The 24,001-nt window shown below is 50.9% G+C and overlaps 1 protein-coding gene across 4 annotated transcripts in view; it reads right to left on the bottom strand.

The window, feature by feature from the left end:
- Window positions 1–24,001, bottom strand: part of TRPV4 (transient receptor potential cation channel subfamily V member 4) — a 48,763-nt gene that overhangs the window by 6,358 nt on the left and 18,404 nt on the right. For all 4 annotated transcript variants that reach the window (XM_028703848.2, XM_028703849.2, XM_077917698.1 and 1 more), the window contains 14 exons: window positions 21,924–22,338; window positions 18,923–19,095; window positions 16,611–16,763; window positions 15,254–15,394; window positions 13,636–13,934; window positions 12,367–12,546; window positions 12,094–12,252; window positions 10,750–10,842; window positions 8,945–9,018; window positions 8,258–8,423; window positions 6,904–6,970; window positions 3,819–4,135; window positions 2,824–2,951; window positions 598–719 (listed from right to left, as the gene is read on the bottom strand). In XM_028703848.2, coding sequence (XP_028559681.2) covers window positions 598–719; window positions 2,824–2,951; window positions 3,819–4,135; window positions 6,904–6,970; window positions 8,258–8,423; window positions 8,945–9,018; window positions 10,750–10,842; window positions 12,094–12,252; window positions 12,367–12,546; window positions 13,636–13,934; window positions 15,254–15,394; window positions 16,611–16,763; window positions 18,923–19,095; window positions 21,924–22,300 — 2,449 coding nt within the window. In that variant the 5' untranslated portion in view covers window positions 22,301–22,338. The remainder of the gene's footprint in view (window positions 1–597; window positions 720–2,823; window positions 2,952–3,818; window positions 4,136–6,903; window positions 6,971–8,257; window positions 8,424–8,944; window positions 9,019–10,749; window positions 10,843–12,093; window positions 12,253–12,366; window positions 12,547–13,635; window positions 13,935–15,253; window positions 15,395–16,610; window positions 16,764–18,922; window positions 19,096–21,923; window positions 22,339–24,001) is intronic.

Below are 24,001 nucleotides of genomic sequence, written 5' to 3'. Positions count from 1 at the left end.
GGCTTGACAACCATATGTCAGGAGTGGTCTGATGGTGTTTCCTGCTTGGCAGGGGGTTGGACTCGATGGCCCTTGTGGTCTCTTCCAACTCTATGATTCTATGATTCTATGATTCTATGATTCTATGAATTGCCTCTGATTTGGGGCAGGACACCTGCACCCCCGGACTTCTTCATCCCCCCAGCAACACTTTTGCTGTTTCTACCAACCTGGTGCCTTCCAGGTGTTTAGAACTACAACTCCCAACCACCCAGATCTGCTGCAGGGCTCCAGGATGGCAAAGCAGTAGATCACATCCCCCATCCAGCTGCCAGAGCCTCTTTAACCCTCATCTCCAGCAACTGGCATCGGGAATCCTTCCTGCCTCCAACTGCAGAGTCAGCGCAGCCGCCTCATCCTCTTCCATGAACATGTCCTGTCCTCTTTTGAAGCCATCCAAGTGGGGGGCCATTGCTGCCTCTTGCGGATGCAGGTTTCTCCGTGCAGACTCTAGAAGCACCCCACTCTCCTGTGAGCAAGCTGACAGCGCCTGCTTCCAGAATGCCCCCCAACCTGTGACCCCTTCCAGCCCCCCATCCTGCAATCAGCAGCACCTACCTCTGCGGAGGCGGCCCACTGTGTGGGAAAAGCCATAGTACTGGTAAGTGTCGCTCTTGCCGGGGTCCTCATTGATGATGCCCAAGTTCTGGTTCCAGTGAGACCAGTTCACCTCGTCCACTCTAGGAAGGAAGCATTGTGGCATTTGAGGGGGAGCGGGGAGAGAGAGGTCATCCTGGGCGGTCTGAAATGTACCGTAACTGATTTAGCAGACCTGGGCAGTGCTACAGAGTGGTTAGAGTGGTTAGACTAGGACTCCCTGCTCAACTGTAAAACTCACAGTGTAACCTTGGGACTGTCACAGTCTCTTGGCCTCACCTACCTCACAGGGTTGCTGTGAGGATAAAATGGGGAGGAAGAGAGCCACATCTGCCCCCTTGAGCATCTTGGAGAAAATGGTGGGGCATCAATGTGATAAGGGCGGGCGGGCAAGGCATGTCGCTCCAGGGCAGAACATCGTCCTTGAATGTTCAGTCTCCAGCAGCATCTCCGGGGAGGGCTGGGAAAGGCTCCCTCTCTGAAACTCTGGGGAGCCAGTCAGTGAGATCTGACTCTGCAGAAGGCAATGCCCTGCACTCCTGTGCCAAGAAAGGGCCTGGGACCATCTTCCCTCAAAGCTTCAGACCTGGTTCAGGGTCTAAATCCTCACCCCACCACTCAAATGCCATCCCAAACACCCCCCACTTCTGGCTCTCCTATATCCCTACGTTGCTCTCTCCGCACCATGAAGGGCACAAAAAATTGGGAAATGATATACAATGAACTGAAGAAAATGTTCCATTTAACATTTGTTTAAAAAACCCGAGGCATTTTTGTTGGGGATTGTAGGGAAAGATCTCCCAAAAAAGCTGGAAAACATCTTCATGTATGCGACAACAGCCGCGAAAGTTCTGGTAGCACAAGGATGGAAGACTGAAGAAATCCCAACTAAAGAATCATGGCAAGAAAAATTGATGGACTATGCAGAACTGGCAAAATTGACATATAAACTACGAAATAAGGATAACTGTGACTTTAAGGATGAATGGGAACCTTTCACAAAGTATTTGAAGACGCAACAAAGCGAACTGGGCTCGTTGGCAGGTTTTGAATAAACATCCACAATTCTTTCTTTTCTTTTCTTTTTTTTTACTGATAATAATTAGCTAAACAGTTGGAGGATTTATACAGCTCTGTAACATGCAGAAAATAGCATTATTGGAGAAACCAAAGACTGGAACTGAGGGAAGTTAGGGGGTGGGGTGGGGGGTGGGTTTTGGGGGGGAGGGGAGGGGAAATGGGGGGGGAATAAGGATATGTTTTTGGAAAATATGTTTTGTTATAACTTTGAATTAAAAAAAATATTAAAAAATAAGACAAAAAACAGCTGGTTTGGGAGCGCTGTCTAATTTAAAACAGGCATTGCCTGCCCTGGTCTTAAAATTATAGGGCAGAATACAAAAAAGAAAAAAGATTCCATTTTGGAGAGCACCTTCTAAATGTTGGAAAGATCTCTCTCTGCTGATGTAAGGCTTTCTGCAAAGCGTCCAGAACCCGCAGCATTTGCTGAGGCAAAAAGGAAGGCTGTGCGTGTCAGAATGGGTGCGCCCGAGGCTTTTTTTCAGTCGGAACTGACCAGAACTCAGTTCTGGCACCTCTCAAGGGGGCACCATTGCCATTCTAAGAGAACAAGTTCTGGTGCCTCTTTTTCTAGAAAAATAGCACTCGGTGCACCTGTGTGCCTGTTGTTGTTGTTTAGTCGTTTAGTCGTGTCCGACTCTTTGTGACCCCATGGACCAGAGCACGCCAGGCACCTCTGTCCTCCACTACCTCCCGCAGTTTGGTCAAACTCATGCTGGTAACCTCGAAAACACTATCCAGCCATCTCGTCCTCTGTCTCCCCCTTCTCCTTGTGCCCTCCATCTTTCCCAGCATCTATTGCAGAGGCAATAGATCACTTCAGCATGTGTGCCTGTAGGAGTGCAGAAAATGTAACCCTAATCCAGGATGCAGTTCCCTGAGTATCTCAAGTGCCTAGCCCATGGGTGTGAAGAGATGGGTGGTTGGAAGGGCATGGGCAATGCCTGCTGACACCCCAGGTGGGGGGGGTTTCCTTGGGGCAAAATTTGGTTTGTCACCCAGACTGGCGCAGAATTTCCAACAGACAACTCTGGCTCAAGGACCTAATCCAGAAATGGAAAGCATTTAGTCAACGTCTCCCTCTCCCATGGGGACTCTCGCCCTTACCTGAAACACCACCTCCGGTCCGGCGTCCCATCCAAGGACTTCCCAACGGTGACCATCTCTCCTGAGCGGAAGGCTTTCCTGACAAACACGGGGAAGAACCTCTCAATATCCAGAATGGTGGTCGCCCACTGCAAGCAGAGAAGTCAGGAGAAGTATGAGAGTCCACTCCTGACCGGGTTTCAGTGGCTCTACTGATCCAGATGTCAATCTCAGGATGACACCCTCAGGCTAATCCAAGGGCAATTCAGGCAACCCACTTGATGCAAAGAACTTTTTAAATTATTTTTTTGAGTATTTGAATTATAGCAAGTCAAAACTATGTTGTTGGAAGTGATCTATTGCCTCTGCAGCCTTTTTGGATGCTACCAATGCTGAGGTCATCTTAGCATGAAGCCAAACCACACGAGAAAGTCCATTTGTTGGAATCAACCTTATTCAAACTCAATTTCATACTATTCATGAAAACAGCAAAAAACAAACATCAGCAACAAATCCCCACCATAATGTCTTCTACAACTTTTGCCTACACTATAAAGCTCCAAATTTCTCAAATCATACTATTTTTTTCCAAGAAATGATAAAGGAATCCCGCATTGCAAACATGTGATTTCTTGTATTATTTTGACAGTGCACTGCATTTTACTAAGCCACTCCCTTACAACTGGGTTTTGTCCAGGCTTTAATTTAGATCTGAATGGGGAACCAGCGGCCCTCTTGCGGGAGTCCTCTCTGCCCCAATCAAGCAGGACGGGAGTTCAGTCTAGAAGCAATGGAAGAGATGCAAGCCTCCCATTCCCGTGCTATGAAACTTCAACCTATTATTATCATTGATTACATTTGTTACCTGCCCTTCACTAGCAGATTCCAGGGTGGGTTACAGCAGCTTAGAATTCAGAACTCAAGACAGGTAAATTGCATTGCATTCCAGAGCATCAAGGTGTGTTCTGGGCCCTTTGCAAGCCCCCCGGCTGACTCCACCGCTGCGACTCGCCTACCTGCAGCTTCCAGATCTGCTTGCTCTCCTTGGACACCTGCCCCACGGTCTCCCCCATGAGGGCGATCAGCATGTTCAGCAAAAGGACGAAGGTGAGGATGATGTAGGTGACAAGGAGGATGACAAAGACCCCAGGGTACTTGGCGTTCTCGATCATCTCCAGGTCCCCCATTCCGATGGTCAGCTTGAAGAGGTCCAGGAGGAAATTGCTGAAGGTCTTGCTGTCCCGGCAGGAAGGGTAGGCAGGGGCTGTGCAGTTGGAGCGCTCCTCGCTGCAGGCCTCGCTGCTGGCGCAGGGGTTCAGCAGGGAGACCAGCGCTGCAGGGAAGCCAAGGAGGCACTGAGCAGTTGCACTAGCCAAGGGAGTCTCCCTGGGAGAGCTGCTAGGCCAGGAGTTACCATCCAGGGGCCCTCTGGGTGCTGCACACTGAGCCCTGGCCATTGGCTGACTGGGGCTGATGGGAGCTGGAGTCTAAATGATCTGGAGGGCACCACGTCGCCTTCCTCTGGATGAGAACGTGGTGTCAAGGCTAAACAGTCCCAAATCCAGTCACACTTCAAAAGCTGCATTCATAGGACAGTTTAGTCCATTTTATTCTTATTGTCATTTCATCACTGAATTTATATTCCACCTTTTTTTCTCCAAGGAGCTCAAGATGCACGGAGCTCCTCCTCCTCCTCCTCCTCCTCCTCCTCCTCCTCCTCCTCCTCCTCCTTTAACTCCCTCAACAATCCTGTGAGGTAGGTGAGGATGAGTCACCCTTTGAGCTTCATGGCCAAGTGGGGATTCCAACTCTGGTCTCCCAGGTCCGATCCCAACACTCTAACCACTGCGCCACACCACCTCCCATTTTCCTGAAGTTTTCCTAGCTGCTCAATTTCTGCCTCATATTTGGGCTTTCACATGATGTAAAAGCCACTGCCAGAAAACTAATGTGTTATTTGATTCCAGCAAAAAACAAAAATGACGCCGATTGTCAGGCCTTACCCCCCCCCAGCATGAATGAAATTTAGCACATATTGGTCACAAAGCCATAGTTCACAGCAACAGGCATGCCGTGCAGAAGGCTAATCAGAAAACAGGGCAGGAGTTCTAACCTCAGGAAAATTCGCACAATATTCACAATGTCTGAAGGCACCCAAAGTGTTGTTGTCCCTTCTTTGAATATTTTTTTACAGCAGTGCTTCTAGTTTTAAATATTGTTGGATTTAGAAGTTGGGAGGGGGGAGAAACAAGGTTTAAAAATACCAAGCCTGTCATCAAGCTCCAAATGTTTATCTATAGGAATTAAACCTGCCTGCCGACTGAGCGCCAGAAAAATTTCAACCAATTTGAGCATGAAAATTCACTCTATTGAGCATGCAAAATTCAAATCTCAGCTTTAGGTGGGCAGAAAATAGCAACACTAGGTCATCCCACTTCTATTGAACAGGACCATTTTTAAAAATGCTTCTCCAAAATGGTTTTAAATATCGACCAAAGTGTGGCAATGCAACACAATCCTGAGGGTGACCAGAGTGCAGAAGAAAAAGGACTCATTTGGGAAAATATGGAAAGTGTTTGTTTACTATACAATTGTAAAGGCTAAGTCTGCCCCCCACCCCAGTGGGCCCCCCCTGAATTCCATAAACTCGCCCCCAGCACCCCTACCTTACCCTATAGAAAGCATTATTCAGTATAGCGGGTTGCATGACCCACCAAGGAAGGTATTAACAAAATAAAACCCCAAACCACAACAATTAGTTGCGCCTTTATTCAAAATCCATTGAAAACTATTTTGTTTAATTACGTCAATAAATTGATGGACTTGCTGCAGTGATGGCAGCTTACGCCTCCAGCGCCCCCTGCTGCCTGCTTGCCTCTTATGCCAGAGCAGGAGGAATGGGAAGTGGGGCCTCCTCTGATCGGCTCCTCTCAGAAGAGGAGGAGGAGGAGGAGGGGGGCGTTTCGACCCTGTGTCTCCAGCACTTTCAGGAGGAGAGGGAGACAGGTTGATGTACAGATGAATGAGAAAATCCCTAGTTACAAGATGGGGGGGTTAGAGAGCAGACAGCAGAGACCTCCCTGGAGAGTCTGGGAGACCCTCCTGGTCCAAGGGCTCGCCAGTCCCTCTGCATTCGAGAACAGAAAATGCGGGGATGTGACTCCTGCGACTTCCCGTAGGTTTCCAGGATGTTGTGGGAGACGGAAGAAGAGGGACTCAGAGAAGCCAACGTCCCCTATGCGTGGAGACATGGATCCTCTGTCTTGCAACCAGATGACTGAATAAAAAACCATAAAATACGAACTGTGTGTTCTTCTTGCCTCTGAGGCTGCCGGGGGAGGGGAGGATACTCCATGACTGACATCTTAGCACCCCTAGGAAATCCCACGGCCCCCCAGTGGGCAGGAGACCCCTCTTTGGGAACCACTGGACGAGACGATGGACATTCTGAGTTATCTCTCCATTTCAAAACTCCATAAAATACAGAGGAAGGAAGTTATAAAGTTGTCTAGTTATTGAGCTGTCTCAAACCTCCAACATCAGTAACTCACCCTTTGCAGCTGTCTCATTTCATTTCATTTTTAATTTGTATTTCATAACTATTCAATAAATAAATATTTTTAAAACAAACCAGCATCTGCCTGGCTGAGTAAGTTCATTCAGGAAAAGCAGTCGCAACTTGGCTGTTCAGGAATGTGGTTGGGTGACTGAAATGTTCTTTCTGTTTTGCTGCTAACCAGACTTGTTAGATTTGCTGTTTTGAGTTTTGTGGTTTCCAAATTGTAATTGATTTGTTTTAATTTATGTGCTAATTGATTGCTTGATGTCCAAGTCTCACTAATAAACATTTGGAAGCGCCATACAGCAGCTTGTCAGAGTCAGCATCTTTTACACCTTGGAGGCTGTTTTTGAAAACCTCAAAATCCAACAGTATTTGTGTCAAGGAATGTTGCTGCCCAATAAAAGCCTTGGCGATGCCCGTTTCAAACTTTGCAGGTATGTGAGGAGCTTGCTCAGCTGAGCAGCAGGACAAAAGATTTTCAAATATAGGAAAACCAAGGAGCCCAGAAACCAGCACTCCAAAAAGGGCAGCCATCTTACCAGACGCGTAGCCAATCATGAAAAGCACATAGACCAGCAGGAAGCGGAAAAGGTCCTTGAACAGGATCTGCAATCAGAGAGGGAAGGCGGCCACTCAACACACCAGGGCTGAACGTTTGCAGGCAAAGGCTCACGGCAGCGGCTTCTGGGGTGAGCCCCACATTAGTCGTCTAACAGTCTGAAGCCACAGTGAGGAGATTCAAGGACAAATGTGTCCTTCAGTGCCGCTCCTTTCGGCCCTGATTCACACCCCCGTGTTCCTGCCTGACTGGGATGTGCTCACCTGTTGCAGAGGCAGTAAAGCACACCTGGAAACTGCCTCTTGGCTATGGCCAGAGATGTTGGCAGGCCCTGGGGGGCCAAAATCTGGCCCTCTGTGCTTCTCTGTCTGGCCCTCAGAACCCTCCCCAGGGCGCACCTTTCACTGGCCCCCAATGCCTGCCTGGAATGTGTCTTTGACCTCTGGTCAAGCCTCTTGTTTGCCAGGAGGGAGGGGGCATGGGAGCATGTGTAGAAACGGAAAATACAAATTGCATTTGTTGCTCTGCCCACTTCCGCCTCCAGCCCCACCCATCACTGCCAAGCGGCCCTTGGGAGGCTGTCCAGAAGGGAAAGTGGCCCCTGGGCTAAAAAGGGTTCCCGCTTCTGATCTGAAGGAATGTTTGCAGCAAGGAGCCAGAGCGAATCTTGAGCCATTGGAGGTGGTGGCAACACCCCACATCCCACAAGTGTTCCACAACTTGGGGACCAAAACAGCTGCTTGACACCATCAGTCGAACCAAGGAGTGACCCTCAAGTCCTTAACCTCCAGGAATCAGCAGCTGTATATCTGAACACAGGGCATGTGCAGAGGTTTCTTTGGTCCCCCCTGCCAAGCAAGCGCAGGGTGGGGGGCGCTCCACTCTTGTTCTCCAGCAACGCTGGGGGAGCTTCAGGTTCTGAGGATCATGCCAGCCCCTGCGCTGCAGAGTTCAGCACTGCCCAGAGTCGGGGGGGGGGGGGGGCAAGGCTTCACAGTGCCCTTAGGATAAAGTTTGTTTGAGACTCTGTTTCCTAAGGCAAGACGGTTGCCCTGGAGAAGACCCCATCAGCCACACACTCTTCTGAGCAGATTGACAGGGTGCTCTGCTGAAGCTTTTAGAGGGATGACAAAGTTAGCACAACCTGGTTCCTAAGAAACCATGAGAAATTGGTTTTGCAAGGATAAGCACACAGGACAGCAGCCTTGCTGGTCAAAACCCTCAAGCATCCCATAGTCCCTTCAGCTTTTCACCCACCTTCAAATGGGCCGGCCAGACCTCCTCCAGCCCAAGGTCCTCACAGGCCCCGGACACTGCGCTCTGCTTTGGCTCACCTTCTGGATCATGATGCTGTATGTGCCAGTCAGCTTGAGGCCGCGGGTGAAGTAGAGGGCATTCATCCAGCCCAAGACCAGGGCAAAGACCATGACAGCCAGGTAGGCTTCGATGCCCGCCAGGTACAGGGCAGCTGCCACTAACACCAGGACCGAGTAGATGAAGCTGGAGGCAAGAAGCATCAAAGCCCAGTCAGGGGCGGACGGGTGGGGAGCAGCGGGGCAACACTGCAACCACCAGGTAGCCTCACCCAGGAGGGCTTCCAAAATCTATGGGCAGATTCACACCATAGTTTTCAAGCACATCTAATGTACATTTAAAGCACATGCTACCCCTCCCATGCAAGAATTGTGGGAACAGTTGTTTAACCCCTGGTAGAGCTGCAATCTGCCAGTCCCCTTAGCAAACGCCCCCCCCCCCAGGAGTCTTTGGGGAAAGTCATGTGCTTTAAATGTGCCTTGGATGTCTTTTCTGGCTCCCTCCCCCAAATGAATTGAGGGGGGAGCCAGAAAGCACCACAGCAGATGCCCTGGAATGTGTGGCAAAGGGGCCCCCACACTCTTAAATGCAGGGGTGGCTAGCCTTTTGGCCTGAGGGCCACATTTGCCCCTGGTTGACCTGTTGGGGGCCACACACAGGCCGCGAATTTGATTCTGCGGCACTCTGGTTTCTTTCTTTTTACTTACTAGAGCAACTGAAAGGAGCCATCAATGAAGAAAGAATTCACCCCGGGGCACTTCTTCATGAAGAGGTCTTTTATCTGGGGAGGAAGAGAAGAGAAAATGTCCACAATGGAGAAGAGGCAGAAGCTACTCAAGGAATTTGGCATTTTTAGTCCAGCCTTCGTCCACCTGATGGCTCTCTGGACATTTTGCACAGCAACTTCCACCCATCTGAGCTTAGCCACCCAGCTCTCTTCCCAGGGAACTCTGGGAATTGTAGCTCTAGGAAGGGAACTGGGGTCTCCTCACAACTCTCAGCACCCTTAACAGACTACAGCTCCCAGAATTCTTTGGGGGAAGCCATGAATGGGTGGCTTGGGGGGGGGGCAGAGTGTCTTTGTTGACTTTTACCATATAACCCAAAAACCAAATTGGAACTTCATGAGTCAAAAGCATAAAAGTTAAACCAGCCCAAACCAAGGTTGGCAGGGGATGTTATATTCACAAGAAGAAAAGATAAAGCTGGTTATCTGGATGTTTGTGATGAGATACAGACAACTACCGGTAAGTGGAAAGAAACATCCTAAGAAATGAGAGCTCAAGCAACGTGGCCCACAGGAGACAGAGAAACATGAACGTAGGACTGAAAGAATAAAAGGCTCTCTATCACATCAAGAAATGTATCAACCAAGCCAGTGTTACTTATTCCAGATTTTTTGACAGATTTGTGAAAGAGAAAATGCAAATTTTCTTTTTATGTATTCAATAAAATCACACCAAAGTGAGACAAAAGAGGTTAACTTTGTTTTTCCTTTTAAAAACCAGGACTGTTTAAAGTAGTACCACAGAGCTTTAAACACATGGTGTGGATGTAACCTTTGTTCCTTCAGTCCTGCAACTTTGTTAAGCACCAAAGCTACATTATCATCCTCAGATCCAAGCAAGGCCCCTTTGCACTGGCAACCAGGTGCCCCAGTGGAAGCATGCATGGTGCACAAGACTGAGTGTGATTTGATAAATCCTATGCACACCGTGACAAGGGACTTGGGTGGCGCTGTGGATTAAACCACAGAGCCCAGGACTTGCCGATCAGAAGGTCGTTGGTTTGAATCCCCACGGCGGGGTGAGCTCCCGTTGCTCGGTCCCTGCTCCTGCCAACCTAACAATTAGAAAGCACGTCAAAGTGCAAGTAGATCAATAGGTACCGCTCCGGCGGGAAGGTAAACGGCGTTTCCGTGCGCTGCTCTGGTTTGCCAGAAGCGGCTTAGTCATGCTGGCCACATGACCCGGAAGCTGTACGCCGGCTTCCTTGGCCAGTAAAGTGAGATGAGCGCCGCAACCCCAGAGACGGTCACAGCTGGACCTAATGGTCAGGGGTCCCTTTACCTTTACCTTTTATGCACACCATGAAAGTAAAGCACTCTGGCATCCCTGCAAACAGTCATGGCTAAAGAGGAACCCCTACTTCCCGCCCCCCAGAGCTACCATTTCCACAGAGGCTTAACTGTCAACCCTTCTTCCCAGGGATCTCTGGGAATCGTAGGCCTTTGAGGGGAAACAGGGACTTGCTCACCACTCAGCAACTACAGCTCCCAGAATTCTCTGGGAGAAGCCATGACTGTTTAAAGCAGTATCAAAGCACTTTAAAAGTATGATGAGAATGTGGCCTGCAAGCTCTGTAATCAGGCCACAGAATGGCAGGAGGAGCCCACAAAAAGGGAAAAAGAAAAACACATCTGCTAAATAGGCGAGGAAGAAGGGGGCAAGGGTGGGGGAGAGGAGGAGGAGGAGGAGACCCCTTTGCCAAGTAACGCACGTCTCATACTTACATTGGTGAAGAAGAAGAGGACGCCCGTGAAGAGTGTGACAACCTCCCCGGCGAGACGCAGATAGTCAGTGGTGGTGGTGTATGGGTACGGGGGCTACAGAGGGGAAGAGACAGTGCTGAGCGGCTGTGCCAAAAGACACCTGCTAAGCACGCAGCAATGGCCACGCTCCAACGGGATGGCCAGCTTCAGCATGTTGCCTTCCCAACAGCAGCTGGGTAAAGAGCACCTTTGGGAAGGTCACGAGCTGATGGAAGGGACTCATGGGGTCATCTAGTCCAACCCCCTGCAATGCAGGAATCTCAGCTGAAGAATCTCTGGCCACCCAACCTTTGCTTAGAAACCTCCAAGGAAGGAGAGTCCTCCGCCTCCCAAGGGAGTCTCTTCCACTCTTGAACAGCTCTTACCCTCCTTGATGCTTAGTCAGAACCTCCTTTCTTGTAACTTGAAGGCATTGGTTTGAGCAGGAGAAAGTGATCTCCCTCCCTCTTGCCCTTGAGATATCGGAAGGTGGCTTTCGTGATGCTCATGTGATGGAAACAGCTCCCCCTGCCTCACTCTCAATCCCAAGTGTCTAATCAGTGGAGGTGGATTGTCTTTGAACCCGGAGGTGCCATTCTTACCCTATCCATAGATACAATGTCTAATACAGACTTGTTTTATAAGTCAGAGTTTATTCATTGGTGATTTATTTATCTATCCTGAGCTTGACCCTCTCCAGGGAACTTACAAACTTGTGAGGTAAGTCACACACATACACACCCTCCCCGTCCCTTTGAACCCACGTCTCTCTGTGCTGGAGCTGCTGCACTAAACTAGGGTGTTTAATTAGCAAGGCCAATTAGGAGCCCATTGCTTGCCTCCTTTAAGCCTGAGGGGCTTCCTCCATTTCACTCAACTCCAATACTTCTCCCGCTCCAAGTTAAAGAAGCATTTAGAGATTATAGACTCATAGCATGATGGAATTGTAGACTTCGAAGGAAACCCAAAGGTCCCCTAGTCCAGCCCCCTGAAATGCAGGGCTGAACAGCTTTTTCACTCCAGGTCACTACTTTTCTTGCGGAATTGCCAGACTGAAGTTCTGGGTATAAATAAAGGAAGCTGATAAGTCACCGGTTCCTCATTATTTACCATGTTCAAATGCCTGAGAGGATCAAAGCAAATCACCACACATTTACCAATCTCTTACCAGCCCCAGCACAGCACAGAAGTTTTTTGCTAGGGCATCATGGGAACTGAAAATGGGAGGCTGCGCCCCAAACCTCAGAACCCCAATTTAAATCACAGCCACTCTGCCCCGCTCGGCAGCCTTCGTGAGCTCCATGCTGGAATGGGTGCAGTACTCACAGTGCCCTCCAGGGGGCGGTAGTAGGCCACCATGGTGAAGATGATCATGGCACAGAGGTAGGAGACCACGCTGATGTAGAATGAAACGGCCCCAAACTTCCGCCACTTGTCCCGAAGCAGCTCGTTGATGGGCTCCACGGCCAACATCTCGTGGCGGTTCTGCGGGGAGAGGGGCCCGGTGAACAAAGATGGCGGCAGCCCCCGCTTGCCCCATCAAAGGCCCAGCACCGTCAACCCAAGCTGCCTTGATCTGCAGCTTCCTTCTCTGCCCACCTCCATCTTGCTGTTGTACACCAGGATCTCCAGCACCGAGACCTCCTCCCCACACGTGTCCAGCGAGGAGAGGTCGTAGAGGGAGGAGTAGACAGGGCCATAGGCCCAGTCCTTGAACTTGCGGGAGAGGTGCCGAGCGTCTTCGTCCTTGATCTCCCGCCGGATGATGTGCTGGAAGGTCTGCAAGACAAGGGGGGAGCCGGGTCAGGCAGATGACGGGAAGGCCCTCCCCTCGCAGCGCAGAGCTGAACTGCGGAACGCCCTCCTGCAGCAGGCAGCCATGTCCACCAACGTGGAAAGGCACCCCAATTGCAGGACATCCTCTGGGACCTGAAACGGAAGATTCAGGACAGTGAAAGAAAGGGCTCCTTCACCATGCATAGTTAAGCTCTGGAGCTCGCTTCTGCAGGAGACCACAATGGCTTTGGACGGGGAGTGGAAAAATCCATGGGAGAGAAAGCTATGGAGGACAACCAGCTGGGAAAGCCAGTTGGAAGAAAAATGTCTTCAGCTGTTTCCAGAAAGTGGGAGCCTGTCCTGCCTCGACAGGGATGCTGTTCTAGAGAACAAGAACGGCCACACTACAAGCCCTGCCCCCATGACGGCTAGGGCTGATGGGAATTGTGTTTGAAGGGTGCCTGGGGTGGAAGGCAGAGACTCCCCAGGGTCTCTGGCCGAAAGAGGCCCCTTTCTATCACCTGCCCGCTCAGAAGCTCCTCCTCCCCGGAGATGCTGCTTGGGGAGCGCACCTGCTCTCGTGTGGAGCCTGACTCCTCCCTACACCCTCTAAGTCGCTCAGGACTTTAGGCACGGCTCCCCCCATGATTATTTTAATTTAATTTATTTATTTCATAAAAGTTATATACCCCATGACTGTCAAAGCAAACCCTCAAAGTGGTTTACCAAAAGAATGAAACAAAAAAATTAGCAGGAAAAGGATTTAAATACAGCAGATTTAAATATTCAAAAAGTAATTCAAATCAGTGATAAGCTAAAAAACAAACAAACCAGATGTCAACATTCCCCATATCCAGGGAGACTTGTCTAAACAAAAATATTTTTGTCAGGAGCTGAACAGAGTGGCGTGAAGATGCCTGCTGGAATCCATAGTCAGGCAGTTCCAAAGCGGCCACTTCTTACATTCCTATCCTCACAACAACCCTGCGAGGTTGTTCGCCCTGGAGCACCCGGTTTGCCCCCGGGCCTTGGGCCAACAGGGCTGGCTTTTTTCCAAGCAGCTCCCTCCCCCCCTCCGGGGAGGGATCTCACCCCAATCTTGCCCGTCTTGGCAGCCATCATCAGCGGCGACAGACCGTCGTTGTTCAGCAGAGCCTCCAGGTTGGTGTCTGGGAAGAGCTTGGCGCATTTGATGAGGAGCAGGTCATACATCTTGGTGACAAACTTGGTGTTCTCACGAGTGTTGTCCGCGATGGCCACCAGGGCGTGGAGCACCGTGTTGCCACGAGAGTCCTGGCGCCGCAGGTCGGCCTGCTTGTGGGCGTTCTCCGTCAGGTAGTGGACGATGTGCGGCTGGTTGGTGCAAGCCGCCAAGGAGAGGGGCAGCTCACCTGGGCAGGAGGGCGGAAGGAAAGAGGGAAGATGGAAGACGGAAGATGGAGCAAGCTGGCTTTCTGCTGCTCCAGAGCAGGGGACCGGAGCCAACAGAGTCCAATGACAAGAAAGGAGTTTCCGACAAGCCGTTAGGAATAACTTTCTGGTGGTCAGACAGTTGCACAGAGGAACAGACCCCCCCCCCCCCAGAAAGGGTGGGCTCTCCTTCCTTGGAAGCTTTTTAACAGAGGTTGGGTGACTGTTGGTCAGCAATTCTTTAGCTGTGACTCCCGCACTGCAGGGGTTGGGCTAGAAGACCCTTAGGGTCCCCCTTCCAACTCTACAATTGTATGAGTCTATGGAAAAGAGAAAGACAACCAAATCAGTCGCAGAGCACTCTGCTTCCAGGGCTGCTGGATGGATGTGTCTCCACAAAGCCTGGGTGGAAAAGGGACCCCTGGCCTTTGGGTGTTGCAATGCACAGAGGCTCCGCCACTCTTGCAAGAGCCAACTGACTTTTATGGGGGGGGGGAGATGCCTGTTTCTTAAAATTCTCACTCACTGAATGCACCCCCTCCTTGAATGCTTACAAGGGCGCACTTGAGGTCTTTCCCTGACACCCACAAATCTTCTGAAATCATTCCCTTTGCTCCCTTGGTGGTGAGAGGGTGATCTTCCCACTCCTAAACACAAGGGCATCAGCAGAGTCTGCTGGACCAGCCAAAGGAGGCTCATCTGGGCCAGCACCTGTCCTCACAGTGGCCGACCAGATGCCTCTTCTGGACCCGAGGACAAGAGCCCCTGCCCACTGCTATGGAGAAGCATGGCTGGCGCTGGCTCCAGAGCAGAGGCAGAGCAGAGCCACTGGGTCTAGGAGCCATCAAGAGCCATCGCCTCCTCCAAGAATGTGTCCAATCCCCTTTCACAGCCATCCAAGTTGGTGGCCATCACCGACTCCGATGGCAGGGAGTTCCCTAGTTGACGGATCCAATGGCACTTGCTTAAAATCCAAATGTGCCCATGGCAAAACTTGTCCTCCTTGGTGCCCCTGTCTGCCTCCAGATCTCCTGTCTCCAGGCACCTAAATGCACCTCCATCTCCAGTTAACCCAACCTACAACATCTGTAGGTGTGGTTTGTTCTCCTCATTCTGCCATGCCTTTCTCTCCTCCTCTGTTGTGTTCTCTGCTGGAAAAAGAATCAAATTGCAAGCTCCTCTTTTATACGCTTTTGCAAAAAGAACAACATTCATGAGGCGGCAGCAGCAGCAGCAGCGACTGGCAGAGAATCAGGACAGACCCCACGGAGGGATCGCGAGGCCTCCCTGTCCTGCTCACCAAAGTAGAAGTAGCCGCCCTCATCCTTGGGTTGGAAGAAGCGCCCCCGGGCTTGTGCGTGGACGTCTGCCCCCTTCTCCACCAGCAGCTCCACGTAGTGCTTGCAGCGCCGCTCAATCGCAATGTGCAGTGCAGTCTGGCCTAGAGAGGACACACAACCCGAACCACCATTCAGGCATAAGCCACTAGGCTTCACCACTAGGCTTGCCAGCCAATCTCCCATCTAGTCGCTGCCAAGCCTGTGGCCCCTCTAACATGTTTCCTTGCGATTCTGCCACAAATCAGACCCGAGTGCCACCGCCTTGTCAATTCAGCTCACTTGGAACCTCGCCTGCCAGAGGTAGGTGTGGCCAGAGGGGAAAGTGGGTGGAGCATGAGGTGTGACCCCCCCCTGCCTTTGTTTATATGGCTCAGTACCCCAGTACCTGAAGGACCAGCTCAGCTCATGCAAACCGGCCCAGAGCCTGTGCTCATCACCTGAGGCCCTGCTCCGTGTGGCAAGACAAGAACAGGGTCTTTTCAGTGGTTGCTCCCTCCTTGCAGAATGCTCTCCCTGGGGAGGCTTGCCTGGCGCCATCACTACAAGTCTTTAAGTGCCAGGCCAAGGCATTCCTCTTTCCTCAGGCCTTCCTGCGTGGGTGGGATGTTTTAGCGTAGACTGGAGTTTGTTTTTTGATGCTGGCTTTAATGTATATATGTGCTTGTTTTTTGCTTAAAATATTATAAGTCAGTTTGAGTTTCTGTGGCAAGAAAAGTGATTGATAAATATAATAAATACAGTGGTACCTCAGGTTAAGTACTTAATTTGTTCTGGAGGTCCATTCTTAACCTGAAACTGTTCTTAACCTGAAGCACCACTTTAGCTAATGGGGCCTCCAGCTGCCACCGCGCTGCCGGAGCCCGATTTCTGTTCTCATCCTGAAGCAAAGTTCTTAACCTGAAGCACTATTTCTGGGTTAGCGGAGTCTGTAACCTGAAGCGTCTGTAACCTGAAGCGTCTGTAACCCGAGGTACCACTGTAATAATAATGGTGTTCATTTAAAAAACAAACAAACAAGTTTCTGGCCCTCAGGACTGAGAAGCCCAGAAAGAAGTGCCTGGCAGGATCTCAGGGCTGGGCATTCAGCTCTTTCCCACTCTCCGTGGATAGCAGAACCAAAGTAAAAAGATGGGGGAAAGGAGCCTGTAGAGAACTGGCCTGACCAGGACTCAAGCATGGGACTGAGGCCCTTGGACAATCATTTCAAGGTGGGATTGAGGCCAAGCTCACCCCAGTCTCCAGGCACGGTCCCCAGTGCCCCACCTTGGAGCAGCTGCCTTCCCCCCCAAACTGCTCCTGCCAGAGTCCCCCTCCCACCTCGGTAGTAGACATCCCGGAAGGGCGAGTTGATGAACTCCCGCGTGCTGCCTGTCTTCTCCGCGATGTCCAGCAGGAATGGGATGGTGTCGTTCTTGCCATTGTTGAGGTTCAGCAGGGCCTTGGGGAGGCAGGTCTTGCCAGTGGAGGGCTCTGGGGTGGGAGCAGGGAGGGATGGACAGAACAGGATGTTGCATCACAAACAAGGAGCTCAGCAATTACTACTTTACCATGTTCACCTCTCAACTTCTCACCAAGGAGCTCAGGGCAGTGTACGTTGTTACCCCCCACCTTCTATTTTTAACTTCACAACAGACCTGTGAGGTAGTCTGAGAGACAGTGGCTGGTCCAAGTTCACCTAGCAACCTTGGAGTCTGAGTGGGGGTTTTGAACCCAGGTCTCCCCAACCCTCACCAGGAACTGTAGACACTCTCCAGTCACTTTCTAGCAGTAAGAGCCATTTGACAGTGGAATGGTCTCCCTAGGAGGTTTTCAATCAGAGGTGGGATAGCTATCCATCAGGGATTCTTTAGCTGTGATTTCTGCATTGCAGGGGGTCGGACTCTACAATTCCAGCTCTACAATTCTATGGTTCTATATGTGCATTTGCATCACCCTATGCTGACAAACTGAGGTCCATTCCCCCTCTCTTCTGCATGCTCCCCTATGCACTGAGCATGTGCAAAGCACAATGTTCCAGTGCCCTGGCTGCACATCATCAATATTGCTGGGCACGAGCAATTAAGTGCATTCTGAGCCATATTTTTGTGATTTAAAGCTGCTTTCTACAGCTTATATTTAAAGAGAGAAACCTAAAGCTGGACAGAATCTTGGGCTCAAGTCGGACTGTGGCTTTGAAGTGAGCTGAATGAGAGCAAGGGATTAAACAGCACGACAAGGTATTTGTCAATTGTTTTGCTTTTTAAGAATTCTGATCCACCTGAGGAAATCTCATTGGAATGCTCTAAGAACAGAATGGAAGCCCTGGCTGGTGTGGCCAGTGGGGGCCCATCTCGTCCTGTTCGCACAGTGGCCGCCAGGATGCCCCCAACGGGAAGCCCACAAGCAGCAGCAGCAGCAGCGGAGCGCAAGAGCATCTCTGCCCTCCTGCGCCTTCCGCAAGTGGCATTCCTAGCGTCCACCGCCTTGGACTGCCAGGGGGCTAGGAGCCATGATTGGTTGGGTCTCTTTCTCCCCCCCCCCCACTGTTGGAGAAAGGTTTTTTAAAACAAAACAAAAAACCTGCATAAACAGGGGAAGTATCTTCGCTTCTAAAGGCAGGCACAGACACACAGACGTCTTCTGCCCCACTGTAGTCTGTGGCCAAGCAGATTTCAAAACAATTAAAAAAACAAAACAAAACCTGGCCAACCTGTTGGGCGACAGGGACAAAAGCACGAGGAGCCTCCACAACACAATCCACAATTGATATTTGAAACGCCCGCCATGCTCTGGAAAAGCTCCTGCCCATCTCAAGCGGAGGAGGAGAACTGAGCAAGACTCCCAGCAACCAGTAGGCGGGAAAGAGCCAGTGTGCTGCCATGTCAGTCAAGGACCCAGGGACCCGGGTTCAAAACCTCCGCTTGGTCATGAAGCTCCCTGGGTGGCCTTGGGTGCCCGTCACTGCCTCTCGCCCAGACACACCGCACAAGGAGGGGGAGAAGAGCCACACAGGCCACCTTGAGCTCCTTGGAGAAAACAGGGGGGTACAAGCCCCTGCCTCGCGGGCAATTCAACAAGGGACCCTTTGGGTGCCTTTCAACACTACAATCCTGGGATTCTTTGAAATGCAATAAAATAAACACTCCTGCCACGTGTCCCTCAAGGAGAGGGACACCCTGCTGCCCCCTTTCCCTTCCCTTGCCTGGGGCTGATCTACACTCATGGTTTATCATGTTAAGGAAGGGTTAAGGATTGGTTTTCGTAACACAGATGGACACATTACATTCTGCTTGTAACATTCATAATGCATTATTAAAATGAGACACCAGAGGGCGCTGCAGAGGAACCAAGAACAGACAGTAGGAAAACTGTTTTTATGGAGAAAACAAGATATGAAATGCTTTTAATTTACCCGTATGCCCTGTGACATTTTAGAATGATATATCTAATTTCGTGCTAATAACATTAAACAGGTCAGTGTTGATTCAGCCCTCGTCAGGCTAAAGAAGTAAGTCTGCATTTGCAGAATTCATGCCAGCTACAGGTCCCCTGCCCAGGGAGCACCCAGCTCCCCTGGCAGCACACCTCAGCCACCGGCTGCTCAGCACCCTCCTTCACCCATGGGTGCCCCTGCCTCTCATCCCCCTCACCTCGAAACTCCTCGTCTGTCAGGCGCTTCTTGTGGGTCAGCAGGAAGGGCAGGAGCCCGTCCAGGTCAGCGGTGGAGCCCCGGGAGACGATGTCGAAGAGGATGGGCCGGTTGAACACCTTGAGGATGGGGGGCGGGTGGGGGGCAGGCCCCTTGGTGCTGGGGGGTTTCTTCCTGGGGATGGAGCAAGCTGGTGAGCAAACCTCCGTGTGCTCTGGGCCAAACAAGCCTCAGAGGTGGCAGGCAACACAGCCGCCTGGAGGCATGAAGTCCACTACAAAGTTGCCAGGATTTATCACACCCTGCAGAGTTGACGCCTCAGCTTCCAGTCCTAGATGTGGGAGGGGCTGCAAAAGGGCACTGTAAGCCATATTCCAGGCCTTGCAAATAGGTTTTGGGGCTGATCTCTGGCCTCTGTGCTTGTTTATATACACCCTGTACTTATAGATTGGGAGGGTCAGTCTGGACGATACCTGTGGGTTCCTTCCAAATCCATGATTCTGTATCCGGTAAGTCTAGCAGAACAAGCCTCTAAATCAGCCACACAATTTTGGTGCAAGGTACTGGCCTTGGCTGGTCAGGATAGTATCATCATTTACATATTTGAAGGGGTTGCCCTAGAGACAAATGGGCAGGCCTTTCCCCCACCTCATTGAAATGGATGCCTCCTCATCCTGGGATGGGGAATAAGAGGCCAAGGAGTTTGTGTGAGAGAGTTTTTGGCTGATGCTTGAAGCTGGAGACACAGAGGCTGGACTTACTCTGTGCTAGACCCCAAAGCTGTGCCTTGGGGCTTCCCTGAAACCCTAAAGGAGAGGCAAGATCTGCTGGGGTCTTGATGCTCTTGTGTCCCTCCTTCCTCTGTTAAGGTTGTATAGAGGCAGTGGCGTAGCGTGGGTTGTCAGCACCCGGGGCAAGGCAAGTAATTTGCACCCCCTAACCCGTGGATTTGCGCCCCCTAACCCGTGGATTTGCCCTAACCCCAGATGTTGCGCCCGGTGCGGGCGGCACCCCCTGCACCCCCCACGCTACGCCACTGTATAGAGGTGCAAATAAAACACCCCAGTCTCTCCATCGGCCTTCATTCCCAGGAAACCAAACCTGGGAAAGCACAGGAACCCTTGGAGTTTCTTGGCACAGAGGAGCAAAAGGTGTAACTATCGCCTCCCACAACAAATGGCCCCTTTCTCCACCTCATCCATCTTCTGTCTCCAAAGCAGCCTGGAGGAGGGGTGGGGCTGGGCCTCAGAGAGAGGGGGGTGCAGTGTGCCCACCCCAGGCCTCCTGGCACCTTGTGGGGTTCTTGGCACCCGCGTGCCCCTGTTCCTCAAGCAGCCCTTTCATCTAGCTGGTGCAACCCTGCCTCTCCCCCCCCCCAGGCCCATCCACAGCCAAGGCAGGAGGGCTCAACAGAGGACTCTTTGACCAGGCGCCACTCCTGCCACACCTGCCCCAAAGAGCCATGTGGGAACAAGATGCTCTCCCTAGCTGGGGTGGGGAAGGAGCCCTTGCTGGGTTTCAACAGGGAGGGCTCAAGTTGGGCTATCCAATCCAGGTGAGGAGAGAGAGAGAGAGAGAGAGAGAGAGAGAGAGAGAGAGAGAGAGAGAGAGAGAGAGAGAGGCATTCTTCACATGCTCAAGGATCCTCTCTTTATCATCACATCACCAATTACAGGGACCAGCTCTTGTGGGCTCCAGTATCGCTTCCTAAAACCAATCCTCCCTCTTGCTTTTTTTCCTCTGTTACCAAAATGTACCAACAGGGTACATTTTTAGTGTCAGAATTTGAAGGAGGGGGGAATGAAACACCCTTTTTCATCCTGAATTTGATGTCCTGCCAAGTCAGTGCACACACTTCCTTTTGCAATACGTCCCACCAGAGCCTACACTCTGCCAATTGTTTGCTTAGGTGATAAATGGCCCCCATGGGAATGTATCCCACCACCCAAGGCATTCATTTGGAGAATGCCTTGGGTGGTGGGATACATTCCCATGTATCCCATGCAAAAATGCCCTTTCGTGGTGAATCCTGCAAAATGCTTGTTTTCTAGTGGTGTTTCAAAACTGTGTTAGCGGTCGTTCCTCACTCCCTTCCTCCCACCCCCAATTTTCAACTTGTTCAGGAAATTAACCGCAAAAAGTGGGAAGGTCCAGACGGAAATACAGAACTCCAGGGATCTTCCTTAGAAATTATGCATCTCATACCCAGGACAGACTTTTCAGACATTACAGATACTCTGTTTGTATTTTTATGTTGTGAACCACCCTGTGATCTTCAGGAGGGGCGTATAAAAATTTAATAAGAATAGAAGAACAATAATAATAATTTAAGCGCCACCCTTCAGTGTAAGCTCCCAGGGGCAGCATATAGTTGTGGCTCAGCAGCCAGATTACTGGCCGGGGTTCCCTTTAGATTTTGTACAACCCCAGTTTGTTTCTGGGCCCAAATCAAGGTGTTTGTGTTTAAAGCTGTAAAGGACTCCGGTCAGCCCAGCTCCTTCCCTACAGACCCTCTTTTTAACTCGCCCCGAGACCTGCTGGTGAAGGGTGAATCATCATTACGCTTTTTTCTGACTGCTCCCCTTTTCTGGGTTTTAAAAAAATGTTCTTTGGGATATATTCTGCAGATGAAAGGAGATTCTGACTAAATATTAGGAAGAACTAAAGCTAAACATTATGCAGAACATTCTGACAGTAAGAGCTGTTTGACAGTGGAATGGGCTCCCTCAGGAGGCTGTGGAGACTCCTTCCTTGGAGGTTTCTAAGCAGAGCTTAGCTGTCCACCGGTCATGGATTCTTTAGCTGTGACCCCTGTATTGCAGGAGTCCTGGACTAGATGGCCCTTCAGCTCCCTTCCACCCCTGCAGTTCTGCATCCTACTTTCTATATTCTGAGGCTGAACGGCTTGCCCCGACCCAGCACCAGCCAAGGGACTTCAGCTCCCAGCCCCTTTGCAGCCCAAGAAGACGCCACCATCCAGCCGGACCAGCCGCCATACTCACTCCAGGGCCTTCTTGCGCCTCCTCTTGTTGTCACTCGGGTGATGGCGGTAAGTGCCGTAGTCAAAGAGGGAGTCCATGGGGGCTTTCTTGGGTCCTGGCACAACCGAAGACTCATAGATGGTGGACTCCAGCAGGTCCATGGGGTTCGGAACACCCTTGCGGAAAGCCCCGTGGAATTTCATCCGGAGGTTCTGCTTTCCATCCCCGGCTCCTGGGGGGCTTCGCGCAGCCTCGGCCGAGGGGGCTCCCTCCTCATTCTCAAACAGGTTGGCCAGTGAGGAGAGTGGGAAGGAGTCGTTCTGTGGGGAAAGCTCCTCACTCGGGCTCTCGGCAGACTCACTGGGGCTGGCGTGGGCCGCGTCTTCCAGATTTGCCATGAGGGCTGTGGCGAGGGGCAGAGAGGGTCACACCTGGTCTGGGAGAGGGAAAAGGAATGGAATAAAATACAGAACAGAAGGGAGCGTGCCACGATTTTTGCAAATCTTTCTTAACATTGTTAACAACCCAAAAGGGCAGTAGCAGGAGATTATATCATACGGTATATACAAAGCAAGCAAGCAATAAATAATAAGAGAAAGAAAAGGTGGCATGTCAATATAGACCAAGACATCCGGATGTAGAGTGTGGAACATCTAAGTCCAAAGTCTTGTGGGTTCTCCACCCCCCTGGAAATGTGCAGCTTGCGTGCATTTAATCCCCAAATTAGCCAAAGTCCGTAAGTTATATATATATTACACAGCCAAATGCAGATTTCTCAAGCTTTTCAAGGTTCAGAAAAGGGCCACTAAAAGGATCCTATGAAGAAAGGTTGCAGCATTTGGGACTTTTTATTTTAGAGACAAAGTGAGTGAGAAGCTCCACCCCCCCCCTCCCCATAACAACTCCTGGACACCCCACGAAGCTGAGTGTTGGAGGATTCAGCCAGGACAGAGAAAAGAAAGTCCTTCTTCATGCAGGGCAGAGTTGAACTGGGGAACTCCCTCCCACAGGAGGCTGCGAGGGACACCAGCCTGGATGACTTTAGAAGAGGAGAGGGCTATCGAGGGCTGTTAGCCACCATGGCTCCGCTCTGCCTCCACAGTCTCGGGAAACCACAGGAGCGCAGGGAGCCCTTGGCAAATCCTGTCAGAACAGGAGGCTGGGCGAGATGGCCTCTGGCTCTTCTTATGTCCCATTGCCAAGCTGTTGAAATCCTAGCTGCATCCTCACACCCGTGTCCAAAGATCTTTAGCGCATCCAAGCTTTCATGTTGTGTGCTCACATATTTAGTAATGACAGTTGGGGGCGGGGCGTGGTCCTAGGAAGGACTCTGTAAGCTCAGGGAATCCCTTGTCTTCATTTTTTGAAGACATATTCTAGACAAACATATTCCTGCCTATGCCCCAAATGGCAAAATTTGGATGCATCAAAAAAGAAACAAAGGGTCAGTTCCTGTAGTCCCTATAAAATCCCTATGGGATTTCTGCCACAGTCACCAAAATGTCTTGAAATCATTTCTACTAAAAGTGTACATTGGGGGGGGGGGTGAGAGCCTGTAAATCTGTATGGAACTGCAGTGCCAACTGCAGGTAGCCTAATCTGCTTAAATTAAATTGATTTCACTTTTAAAACTTTCAGCGAACTTCCCCCCCCAGCACCAAGGGCTTGTCAATCACCTTGGAACTCGGGGGGGGGGGGAGCAGTTTTAACTCTTACCAAGCCATTAGGGCAAAACAACACCTGTTTGTGCCTCCAGAACGAAGAGGACTCGAAACTTGCTGTGTTGGGTTCCTTTGGTTGTTTTAAATGAAAGCTGAACGTGCAGAAGGCCATAGCTCAGTGGCGCAGCATCTGCCTTGCATGCAGAAGAGCCTGGGTTCAATCCCAGGCATTGCCACTGAAAGGGATCAGGAAGCGATGGCAAAGACCACTGGCTGCCTGAAGCCCCCCAAGGGCTGCTACCAATCAGTGTAGACACCAGGGGTCTGACTCAGGAAAAGTCAGCTCCTGTGTTCCTGTGCCAAGAAGGGGTCTGGAATATCCCTGCAAAGGCAAGGACCCCACCACCCCAGCCTCACTTCAGACCTGGCTCTGGGTGC

The sequence above is a fragment of the Podarcis muralis genome, chromosome 13 (genome assembly GCF_964188315.1).
Source record: "Podarcis muralis chromosome 13, rPodMur119.hap1.1, whole genome shotgun sequence".
In the NCBI taxonomy this organism is placed as follows: Eukaryota; Metazoa; Chordata; class Lepidosauria; order Squamata; family Lacertidae; genus Podarcis; species Podarcis muralis.
This window is presented reverse-complemented; position numbering and strand designations above follow the sequence as displayed.